The sequence below is a fragment of the Erpetoichthys calabaricus genome, chromosome 2 (genome assembly GCF_900747795.2).
Source record: "Erpetoichthys calabaricus chromosome 2, fErpCal1.3, whole genome shotgun sequence".
In the NCBI taxonomy this organism is placed as follows: Eukaryota; Metazoa; Chordata; class Cladistia; order Polypteriformes; family Polypteridae; genus Erpetoichthys; species Erpetoichthys calabaricus.
In genome coordinates this window covers 276,213,327-276,225,770 of record NC_041395.2, presented here as the reverse complement: position 1 = coordinate 276,225,770, position 12,444 = coordinate 276,213,327, and the positions used below count along the sequence as shown (strand labels likewise).

The following is a 12,444-nucleotide window of genomic DNA, read 5'->3' as shown; positions in this document are numbered from 1 at the left end:
ACAGGAAGCAGGACGAACCACAAGAGAAATATATATATATATATATATATATATATATATATATATATATATATATATATATAAGAGATAACATAAGTGCTTTTACTATGTTCTTCAAATTTTATGGTTAGGCATATAAACATCAGTTTGCCCTCAAAAATCAAATGAATGACACAAATTTAGTGTTTGCAGATTTATATTCAGCAATGAAGCAATGCTGTTTTGCTGTACTGTACATGTACATTTATTAATTGAGAGATGTACTTCAAGCACTGGAATCCTAAATACATTTTATGTTAGTATTAACAAATGGAGCAGCTCATTTCATCAAAGATGTAGACAAGTCAAATTGCCACTTCGTTTGAAACTAGCCTTGAGTTTTAATTGCTACGACTGTGCCCGTATGTTGCTACGACTGTGCCCATATGTGTAAGTGGATGCGTGTCAGGTGGTTTCACCTGCAAACTTGAACTGTATCAACCAGTTACAAAATTGATGGATGTATGGACAAATGTATAGATGTGCTCATTACAATCAAGAAATGAATGCAATGCTTCAGTTCCTTTATCGGGACTGTGTAGGACACTGTATAATAAGTGATTATTTCCCCCGTCATTTAATCTGCCGTAACAAATGCATGACACAGTCACGTACAGTTACAACTCACATCTGAAGTGGAGCACATCTGATTGCGCTCTGAAAGCTGCACAAATCCATTTCTTTAAGAAACTCTTAAAGGGATAAAACTGGCAATAACAAAATCCTGTGTGTGTACGTGTGTTGGCTTTTTTTTTTCATTAATAAGTATGTTTGCCCCAATCACACGCTAAAATTCTTGAACACACAGCATTGCCAGACATGACCTCTGCTGTTTTTCGTTTCAACATGTGTTTATACAGTACAATGCTGTATCATTACAACCATTCAGACATTTTCGTATGTAGTTTTTACTCACATTTTTCTCACATATTATTGTGCCATCCAAAGTTATTCGTATATTTGCTGTCACGCAAGTGTGCAGTACCAACCTTACTATCGATGTGATATCCCTAGTAGCACATCTAAAATAAACCGCCGCACTTGATGCGTTAGTATTAACAAGGCGAACGAGAGCCAGAGGTAACGGTAATGGTGTCAGGCAAGTTGCCACCTAGAAAACGTTACATACCTTGGCATGAATCTAAGGATGGCGCAGCTCTAGACCCCTCTTCGGGTTTGTGGTGTTCTTTCCCGTGAGCTTCATTCCACATGGCTTACACTGGGTTTTATTTTAGTCAGCGTTCTAATTAAAGTTGGTGCATATGTCTGACCACTTTTTTCGCCCAAGGATCACGTTGGCCGACATAGCGGAGCAAGATTCTGACTGAAGTGATGATTTCCTGATGGTGCCCAAGCTAGTGTTATCCAATTACAATCAAGCAGACATATTTTTAAAATTGACCCACTTCTTTCAAGGTCGTTATTTATTGGCGGGCTGTGTCATTTATAATAGAGATGTGCAAAGAGCTTCACATTGCTCATTGTTCAGTTGTCTGTCTGTAACATTTTAGTTTTCTTTAGTTTTCGTCAGCAATGGTTTTAAAAGCATTTGTCTTAGTTTTTGTCATTAATGGCTCATTTTTATTTAGTTTTTGTTCTATTTTCATCACAGAAAAAATGTAATTGAGTATTTTTCGTCTTTGTTTTTATCAACAAAATTAACACTACTTAGAGTCATGAGTATTGCTATTTGTTATTTGACTTGCTAGTTTCTAATTCTCTTAAGGATTGTGTTTTAGGACTCTTGTTTAGGACTTTGTTTATTTAGGATTGCCTTTTAGGAAATTCATTTTTGCATCTTTTTCTCTGTGGAGCCTTGTTTACTATTTTCTAATTTTTGTTAATAAATCTTTCTTTTTATACATATCATTTTGATGTCATTTTTGTTCATAAGCTGTGATTTATGGTGACCCTCCTACTTGTGGGCTTTTTGATATATTTTTAGGACTTTTAAGTTTCTTTTGAAGGCTTCAATTCTTTTTAGGCCTGCTAGGCCCGAGGCAGTTGGGATTAAGGCCCATTGGGATGTGTGAGGCCTTCCAGGCATGCAAAGGAGGTCTGGCCTGGCCAGTAAAGCCTTTTCATGAAGCCTTTTAGAGGCCTAAAATATTTTTTGCCATGTTTGTTTCTCCAGTTCCCAACACCAGATCGCTAGTTGAATCCCCATCACTGATACATGATATGACCCTGAGCAAGTCATTGCCTGTGCTTCCATCATAATATCTTGTGGAAGAAATGAGCTTCACCATTGAGCAGTTTAACTTAGGAGAGCATTTTATTGATACTTGTGGCCTCATGGAGAGCAGCTCTATTAACTTTGTGCCATTAGAATAATGAATGTACAAATTAGGTTTTCCCAAACTATAATGAATCAACAGGCTATTAACATAACTTATTAGAACAACTCATATTTTAAAAATGTTCAAAGTTCTAAAGAAAACAATTGGCTAAATAGAGTGTGTCATCTTTGTAAAGGGCCGTTGCAAGGTCTTGTCTGTACAAGCACAGTCCTTGGTTTAATGTTCATAAACAGCTTTCTGAAGCAAAGCTGCAGATGACGTTTCTCTTCTGATTGAACTAAATGTGATAGAATTACATGTACAAGGGTCATTGTTAGTAAACTAATCAGTATATATGAATGCACTTGCACAGTATACGTATGGTATGCAATGTAATATGTGTTATCAAGTTTTTTGTCATGGCAGTCGTATGAGATACGTAACATAATGTAGTATACTGACAGCTGTGCATCCCAATGCAGTGTCAAGCACAAATGAACAACCAACCCTAGATGGGCCAATATTTAATTTCACGGCCCACTCACACACAAACTCACACTTCACATGGAGTAAATTTAGTGACACCAGTTACCCAGTCTGCATGTCTCTGGGATGTGGGAGGAAAACCAGAATTTCCTCTATAAAATGATACTATATAAATAAATTTTTGTTTTTGCCTGGTATCATCTACTTACCACCAGGGGTGCTCAAAGCCCCCTTGATGAATTTAGCTGAAGAATAGAAGAAGGGGCTGATATCAAATGAAGGACTGTCAAAAGCTTCTACTCCAAAGTAGGTTATTTTCATCTCTTGGTAAAAGCTTTCTCCAGTGCAGATGTTGTATTTTCCATGAGCAGCATTCAGAACATGAGTGACACCAAGTGACTGCAGCATCCTCTTATCCTTTGCAGCCCAGCTTAAAAAAAAAGAAGATCTTGTAAATTTCTTTGTATGTCATTGATTACATTTGTTATTGAACTTCATCAAGTAGAGCCGACCATGACAAAGGATTTGTATTGTATGTTCATCTTAGCCACTGATGTAGAGAAGTTCTGCATTTCTACATGTCTTCTATTTAGGAAATTAAGCTAATGGCAATTTAAAGAAGACTCGCTGAACAGCTTGCAGAAAAGACGTTTTGTATGCCAGCTGAGCTTCTTCGCTAGGTGCTTTTACAGTTTTGCCTTGAAATTTACACAAGAGAAATCAAATATAATGGGTTGCTGTTTGTAAAGGAAGCAGAAGGGCTGCAAATAGGACCAGAGTAACCATTATCTTTTATTATTATTATTTATTATTATTATTGGAGCAGTATATATGTTATGTTAGTATATGTTTGGCTGATGTCTTTATGTAAAGATTACCAACAACACTGAAATATAATAATTTTAGCAGTTGGAGCACAGGTCACATGACTTGCCAAGCATAACAGAATGAGTAAATGGTGGAAACGGAACTGGCATCCTAGTGCTTTAAAGACCAATACCCTAATAACTATACCACACTGGCAGCTTAATGAATGGCATTATTTATAAACCTTTACAAGCAGTTTATTATTTTATACATGGATTATGCCTTTATGCAAGGTGGTCATAAGATCAGGATAGAGTACAACTGTTGGCATAGACTTTATACAACTAAAGCTGGAGTCACGCAGGGAGGAACTGAACTGCCCACCATGTTGTTTAAAGACCAGTGCCTTCATATGCTCACTGTACTCCCTCTCATATTTGGGTAAACCTGTAAACTTTTATCTATTTTCCAATACCAGAGATGTTTGCTTCTGGCCCTAACCAAGTGTCTTTTGGTTTATAAAGTTGTGTCTCTCAGGAGGTTGAGGCCACTTGTCTTCTAAGTTTAGTTGCTTTTACTAAATGACATTAATTCACACCTTATATGGCAGCTAACCAGGATTTACTCTCCAAAATTAAACATCCATCCATCCATCCATTTTCCAACCCGCTGAATCCGAACACAGGGTCACGGGGGTCTGCTGGAGCCAATCCCAGCCAACACAGGGCACAAGGCAGGGAACCAATCCCGGGCAGGGTGCCAACCCACCGCAGGACACACACAAACACACCCACACACCAAGCACGCACTAGGGCCAATTTAGGATTGCCAATCCACCTAACCTGCATGGCTTTGGACTGTGGGAGGAAACCGGAGCGCCCGGAGGAAACCCACGCAGACACGGGGAGAACATGCAAACTCCACGCAGGGTGGACCCGGGAAGCGAACCCGGGTCTCCTAACTGCGAGGCAGCAGCGTGTAAATAAATTAGCTTATCTTAAATAAAGACAAACTGTTAGGACAGTAACTCGGAATGCAATAAATCAAAGTGTAAACTGAAATATGACTCATCATATCCTGTATACGCCAGTCATGGAGAGTTCACTGTGTTCTGAACAGACAGATGGGTTAGTGAAGCCTCTGGGAGAGTTTAGATTTTTTTGTATTCTAGTTGTTTATTTTCATTATGGCAGTTATTTTCAGTGCTGGCATTATCCTGTTCCCTGTGTCTGCTGCTTGGCATCTCAATCAATGGTCACTTATTGCCTTATTATTACAGAGTAAAGGGGTACATTGTGTTTTGTTATAAGCCCCTCCAGTCATCTTGGTTGCATAGCTTCTTTTATGTCTGTAGTGCTAAGGTGTTGTACCATGTTAGCCATTATGAATGTAGAGAAAAGTCAAGCAAAATGACACCTTTTATTGGCTAACTAAAAAGATTACAATATGCAAGCTTTTGAGGCAACTCAGGCCCCTTGCTGAGTTGCCTCGAAGGCTTGCATATTGTAATCTTTTTAGTTAGCCAATAAAAGGTGTCATTTTGCTTGACTTGTCTCTACATAGCTTCTTTTGGAATTCTCAGGATTCTCGGTTACTGTTATTTCCTATTTCGGTGTAATATTTGTTATGCAACAATCATCTTACGCATCTCCAAGGTAGAGTTTAGGCCACACTTGGTCCACATGTCCACTCCCTCCGCCTCGAACCCACAGCAGCCTCTGCAGTTCAGGAACAGCTGGTGTTTTGTAGGCAGGATGGTCTTTCCTGATAAATGTTCTGGAGTCATTAAAAGCCAACATCCTTTTTCCTCTTTTCTGTTCCCTGAAAAAAAGGTGAAAATGTTGAACATGTATATATTTCTCCAAGCTGTCACACCTGGAATGCTGGGGCTCAGGAACACTTTATTCCTAGTATTTGATTTGTGGCAGTGGGAAATCCCAGAAGGGAGATGAGCAGTGCCTGTCATGAGAATCAGGGCTCAGGCAGAGAACTTTAGGAAGAAATGGGAAGCGACCTGATGTTTGTGGGACTGATGAACCTCTGTCAATACTGATTAGACAGGGATCATTTTATGGATGTGCTGCTATTTGGTGTCAGTTTTAAAATTCAGTTTTGACTTGATTGAAGAATACAGTATGTATGAGGTTTAGATTAGGTGTACAGTGTACAATGGGACTGGCAGGTGTGCTTATTGTCACCCTAATTATGGTATTTAATAGCTTTAACAAATGGTGGTTGATGTGAGACAATTAAACGAGTAAATAAATAAAACTGATGCATCTCCCACTGGTAGTAGAGAATTCCTTATACCTGTAGAGATGGGCCTGGATGAATGGTCATATTAATGATGCAGAATTATCATGAATTTCCTTTATTAGCACTCATCCTACATACAGGGTAAGAAAACATTCACATTTGTACCCAATAATTAAATAAATAAATACATACATACATATATAGAGCTCTATAGTGTGCACTGTTAGTGTGAATCCTTAAGAGTACAAATAAAATTCAACACAAACAAAATGCACAAATACTAATTCTGTAAACCTGTGGCATATTATGTTAAACACACTTTCACGAGTTGAGAAGGTAATCTCTTTTGGAAGTGAAAATTGCTCTGAGATACAGAATATGTATTTAAAATATCTTTATAATCACAAACCAAAACCTGTTTGCCAAATGAAGCTATCTGAAATTTTGGATTTAAAAAAGGTTCATCGTTTATAGCAGTACATTAGAGGCTATAAAAGTAACTTGTCTGCATCTTGTTGTCTTTAAATAAAGAAGGATTTGAATGTGTTTAGTTAAAGTTACAGGAGTGATAAACCTCAGGTAGTTACAGCTGAGCCTCTTGATTGATTTTAGCCCATAGACAGTTGCTCATTGCTGTTTGGCCTGTGATCTGCTGAGACATATGGCACTTCCAGCCAGTTCTTGGTATTTGTCTGATGAGTTCTTATAGGTGAAAGCCTCTTGAAAGCACCGTTACTCGGTCCTGGGGGAGTTCCTTGGATCCTTTGACTACTGTAGCATATAATCAAGGCATTACTTTTTAGTAATGTCCTGTGCTAGTTGTAGGCCATTTTCCTAATCCCTACCTAAAAAAAGAAAAATCAAGCAAAGCATTATGTAGGACTCAAACCGCTAAACACAAATTTCAAAATTTTGCATAAGTAATATTACTGGCAATGTCAGTGACGGCTTCACTACCTTTTAAAAAAGTAGAAGTTCACAATCTTGGAACGCTGGCCTGGTCGTTCTGTCTGATGGCAGTACATTTCCACTTGATATGATCTCTCTCATCGTGTGCCCGTGGTTAGGATAAACTATCTGGACAGTCTGCACTGACATAGGTTTGAGCTTTGCAATCACATGACATTTAATTTGTCAGATCTTGCCTTTTTTTGCAAAGAACAGATGTGATTGGTTATTAAATGTACTACAGCACTACATCTACATTATGTAGATACCATGAGCAAGTCATACACAAGATAATTTCTGCATAAGTTACTACATCAAGAAATTGGATACATCTAAAATATTGTACACACATTTTTTGAGAATAAGTGGGGACCCTCACTCTAAATTGAGCCTGATATACAGGATGTGTGCTTACTAAACTTTGGCAAATTTCCCGGAATGCACAATAGGGGTCCTGTTGTTTTGATGTTAAATGTATATATCATAATTTTTAGCATAACACTCTTTTCTGATGGGACATTTATAAAAGGATCATAGCTGTAAGAAATGGGGAATGTAGCCTTGTGACTTTAGCGTTAGAATTCAGTTGCCATGTCTCTTGTGTTTCAACTAAAGGAGATCTGTGTCACGAAAGGCATCAGGCATCAAAACTTCTACTCCAATACCCCTAAACTTTGGGAGCAGTCTGTAACTGGAATGTCTGCAACAAAATGGCCATTCTGATGGTAAAGAGAGATAGAGAGCATTAAGGAACAGGAAAGTAAGTCTCAAGACTGTTAGAAAACCTGAATGAGAGGGAGTTTAATGGCTTACTCCTAGTGGCTGGCTGGGTCATGAAGGGTGAGCCGGGATTTACTGTATGTTGGTAATGTTCTGAATCATCTGTAGAAACGTAGTCCCAATATGAATGATATCTGTTGCTCATTAATCAAGGAATTGGAACTAATGTATCGGTCAGTCAGTCCTTATTTTTAGATGTGTCTTTTGCTAATATCCAATATGTTATGTGCAAATTTTCAACAATGTGTAATTGAGAGCCGGCCACTTAACCTGCCTGAAAAGGACATCCCAGAATATTCTGACCCCTTAGGTCACTGTGTTCAGCAGCTGATTCAGGCTACAGCCATGTGAATAATTCTAAATATGTGCTGATACTTAAAAATGAGTCATAAGAATGTGGATTGTAACCATAAATTATTCTTAAAGGGAATACCAAGGCTGTACATTTTTTTTTTTGTCTTACCATTTTGTTCATGTCACTCTGCTGTAAAGATTAAACACTGTGGTTTGTTCATCTATATTATCTGTCTTATTCAATTTCAAACTTTGTGTTTTCTAGGTGAAATAATGAAAACAACTAGTAAAGCTGAGAGTAGCATGGTAACACTGTGTTTACTGCTCCTCCTTTTTGGCTGCAGTGTCCTGCTTTTGAATCCTAATCCAGTCCCTGACTGAATAGGATTTTTATGTTCTCCTTGGGCTTTCCTTTCATACTCCTGTATCATATTAATTGGTGATCCTAAATTGATCCTGTGTGCTTGAGTGGCCCCTGGGATGGACTGGCACCTAAATCAGGCTTAGTTCCTGGTGCTTTTTTGCCTTTTTGTGTTTCGTTTTGTTTTAAGAAGAAACAGCTGATTAACAAGTGGAATATTATAGAATGAATAGTAAGAGTTTGAGAAAGCCAGTACCAAAGAGCCTCTATGTCCGTCACTACTCAGAGTGGATGTAGAGGTGGTCCATTCCTACAAATACTTGGGGTCCACATTAATGACAGGTTGGACTGGTCTCAGAACACAGAGGAACTATATAGAAAAGGGCAGAACAGGCTCTATGTCATTAGGAGACAGTATTGCTTTAATGTGGGACGTGACAAACTTCACATCATCCATAACTCTGTGATGGCCAGGGTGAGTTTCCATGCTGTGGTATCCTGGGCTGGTAACATCTCTTCAAGAGAGGCCTACCAAATTAACAACCTAATTAAAAGGGCAGGCTCAGCTATAGGATGCACTCTGGACTCCCTGGAGTTCTTAGCAAAGGAGTGAATTAAAACAAAACTGAGTGTCATTACGAACCATGCTGTGCATCCTTTCTCTGACACACTAACACTGAGGAATTTCAGCCAATGAATAATTCAACAGAAGTGCATCAAGAAACCTTACTGGGGCTCCTTTACACCAACAGCAATATGTCTGCATAATGCGTCACTGAGACTGTGACAAGTTCTTAGTCATAATGGTGCATGTACAGTATGTGTGTGTGTGTGTGTGTGTATGTGTATATATATATATATATATATATATATATATATATATATATATATATATATATATATATATATATATATATATATATATATATAGGCGGCACGGTGGTGCAGTGGGTAGCGCTGCTGCCTCGCAGTTAGGAGACCTGGGTTTGCTTCCCGGGTCTTCCCTGCGTGGAGTTTGCATGTTCTCCCCGTGTCTGCATGGGTTTTCTCCGGGCGCTCCAGTTTCCTCCCACAGTCCAAAGACATGCAGGTTAGGTGGATTGGCGATACTAAATTGGCCCTAGTGTGTGCTTGGTGTGTGTGTGTGTGTGTTTGTGTGTGTCCTGTGGTGGGTTGGCACCCTGCCGGGATTGGTTCCTGCCTTGTGCCCTGTGTTGGCTGGGATTGGCTCCAGCAGACCCCCCGTGACCCTGTGTTCGGATTCAGCGGGTTAGAAAATAGATGTGTGTATATATATATATATATATATATATATATATATATATATATATATATATATATATATATATGCATATATATTCATTTACAGAGTTTCTGTAAAAAGCCAAGTAAAGTTCTATCTATCTAGGTCTGGAAAACTAACAGGTAAATGGGATGCACTACAGAGAACAAGAAACAATTAGAACTTAAGTTTGTGGAACTTGAAAACTAAGTAAACGATGCTCTTAAGTTGAAGTATTATCAGCTGAAGTGTCATCAGATAAACAGAAAACATAGGAGCGCGAGTAAGTGGCCAGTTAGCCAAGGTGTCCAGGACTCTGGCTTTATTTTTGACTTTCTCTTGTATGATTTTAATCTTCTCCTTTGTCAACTGGCCATAGTTCATTAATTAATTAATGGACAGATAGAGAGAGAGAGAGAGAGAGAGAGAGAGATAGATACTTTATTAATCCCAAGGGGAAATTCACATACTCCAGCAGCACCTTACTGATACAAAAAAAATATTAAATTAAAGATTGATAATAATGCAGGTAAAAACAAACAATAACTTTGTATAATGTTAATGTTTACACCCCCGGGTGGAATTGAAGAGTCACATAGTTTGGGGGAGGAACGATCTTCTCAGTCTGTCAGTGGAGCAGTTGATTTCCATTTACGTTTAATCAGTTCTACCTTGTTCTTTGTATTTCTTAACAAATCTGTCCTTTTATGTGTATTAATTCTACTGTATATTTAGTCATTTGTATACTCTTTATTCATGTATTAACTGAGAATTGTTCACAGCGCTCTGCACCTGCACTGAGTGAAGAGTGCTATATGAAAATACGTAGTATTGTAATGAGTGCAAATCTAAGATGCAGGCGTGCCACAGATGAAATCAAAATGGCCTAGAAGTGGCACAATGCATTACAGTGCTCTCAAGGTCTGTGAAATGAGAAAATGAATGTGGGAACCATCTATTGAAATGCAGGAACATTAATTACCAGGGTTTATTGTGTTTAACTGTAAATATATCTCTTTATAAGCTGAGTTTTTCATAAAATGCATAAGGACAGCATATTAAGATATCTGCCAAGGATGTCTGTACTTTCTCTTTTCACAGAAGTTTGCTGTTTATGGCATTGTATCCTTCACTTTGTGTTGTTGGACATTGAGATTGAATGTTTCTGGAAAGAAATAATATGGGGAAAGTAATTCCTTTGTTGAAATGCTTTCTGTATGCTCAGCCTCTTCTATCTGCAAGACAAAGTCCTCTTCATAAGATGTGCCTTCTGCTGATTTTTTTTTTTTTGAGGACAACTACCAGAAAGAAATATTTATAGTATAAGATTCCTTTAAGACTTCTGGTAACAAGATATAATCTAATATACAGAATGAAATATTTTCAAAGTGAATTGCACCTATGCACAAGTGTCCCAAGCTCAGTTTGGTAGCTAAACGCCTGCAAGCAAAGGTTTGTACTCCCAAGTGCCGGCACACACTGATTTTTAGAAGTGACAGAGTCCACAAAGGCTGAAGTTCCTGTTCTTCAAGTACAGTATGACTAACACTGATAGTGCTTTGAAATAACAATTGTAACACTTGTTAAACTGCCGTCTTCAAGTCCTCCACAATGGCCATGCACTTACCCCTTGTCAGACTTGGCTGCATGATTGGTGATAACTCATGAATGTGGGTGGGGTGTGCAAACTGGCACAAAAGAAATTGGACAAGTCTGAGGAAATGTAGGTGTCTGTGTATGACAATGGCATCCAGTCCGTGGTTGTTTCAACCTTATATTCAGTGATGCTGGGATAGCTGACTCTCTGTAATGATTTTGATTACAACTTAAACAACACAGCAGTTACCACTGCTACTCCACAAATCTAGCACTCTGGGTCTGATTCTTGTGTCTGGCTGCTGTCTTTGTGGAGTTTATACAGTCATATGAAAAAGTTTGGGAACCCCTCTTAATTCTTTGGATTTTTGTTTATCATTGGCCGAGCTTTCAAAGTAACAACTTCCTTGTAATATATGACATACCTTATGGAAACAGTAGTATTTCAGCAGTGACAATAAATTTATTAGATTAACAGAAAATATGCAATATGCATCATAACAAAATTAGACAGGTGCATAAATTTGGGCACCCCAACAGAGATATTACATCAATCAATACGCCTTCTATAGCCTTTGGTGAGTGTCTGGATTCTGGATGGAGGTATTTTTGACCATTCTTCCATACAAAATCTCTCCAGTTAAATTTGATGTCTGCCAAGCATGGACAGCCTGCTTCAAATCATCCCATAGATTTTCAATGATATTCAAGGCAGGGGACTGTGACGGACATTCCAGAACATTGTACTTCTCCCTGTGCATGAATGCCTTTGTAGATTTCAAACTGTGTTTTGGGTCATTGTCTTGTTGGAATATCCAACCCCTGCGTAACTTCAACTTTGTGACTGATGCTTGAACATTATCCTGAAGAATTTGTTGATATTGGGTTGAATTCATCCAACCCTCGACTTCAACAAGGGCCCCAGTCCCTGAACTAGCCGCACAGCCCCACAGCATGATGGAACCTCCACCAAATTTGACAGTAGGTAGCAGGTGTTTTTCTTGGAATGCGGTGTTCTTCTTCTGCCATGCAAAGTGATTTTTGTTATGACCAGATAACTCAAGTTTTGTCTCATCAGTCCAAAGCTCTTTGTTTTGTTCTAAAATGAATCTGGCTTGTCTAAATGAGCATCATACAACAGCTGTTCTCAAACTGTGGGCCCCCCTAGGGGAGCGCGAAGTAACAAAAAAGGGGGCGTGAATGTTGCCATATGTGGTGTAATTTCGCTATTCGTAGGGAAATTTTAAACTTGTAGCGGTGTATCGGCAGCAAAAAATATAGGAATAAATTTTATTAGGGTTTCAAAAAACATTAGG

The 12,444-nt window shown here is 38.5% G+C and overlaps 2 protein-coding genes across 2 annotated transcripts in view; one reads left to right on the top strand and one right to left on the bottom strand.

Annotated features, from left to right (window-relative positions):
* Nucleotides 1-5,454, bottom strand: part of LOC114647061 (dual specificity protein phosphatase 13-like) — a 31,023-nt gene extending 25,569 nt beyond the window's left edge. Inside the window, exons 1-2 of the mRNA XM_028795569.2 lie at nucleotides 5,256-5,454; nucleotides 3,014-3,234 (exon numbers count right to left, since the gene is read on the bottom strand). Of these exons, the coding sequence (XP_028651402.2) occupies nucleotides 3,014-3,234; nucleotides 5,256-5,410 (376 nt within the window). The 5' untranslated portion in view covers nucleotides 5,411-5,454. The remainder of the gene's footprint in view (nucleotides 1-3,013; nucleotides 3,235-5,255) is intronic.
* Nucleotides 1-12,444, top strand: part of samd8 (sterile alpha motif domain containing 8) — a 197,642-nt gene that overhangs the window by 2,343 nt on the left and 182,855 nt on the right. The gene's annotated exons all lie outside the window — the stretch shown is intronic.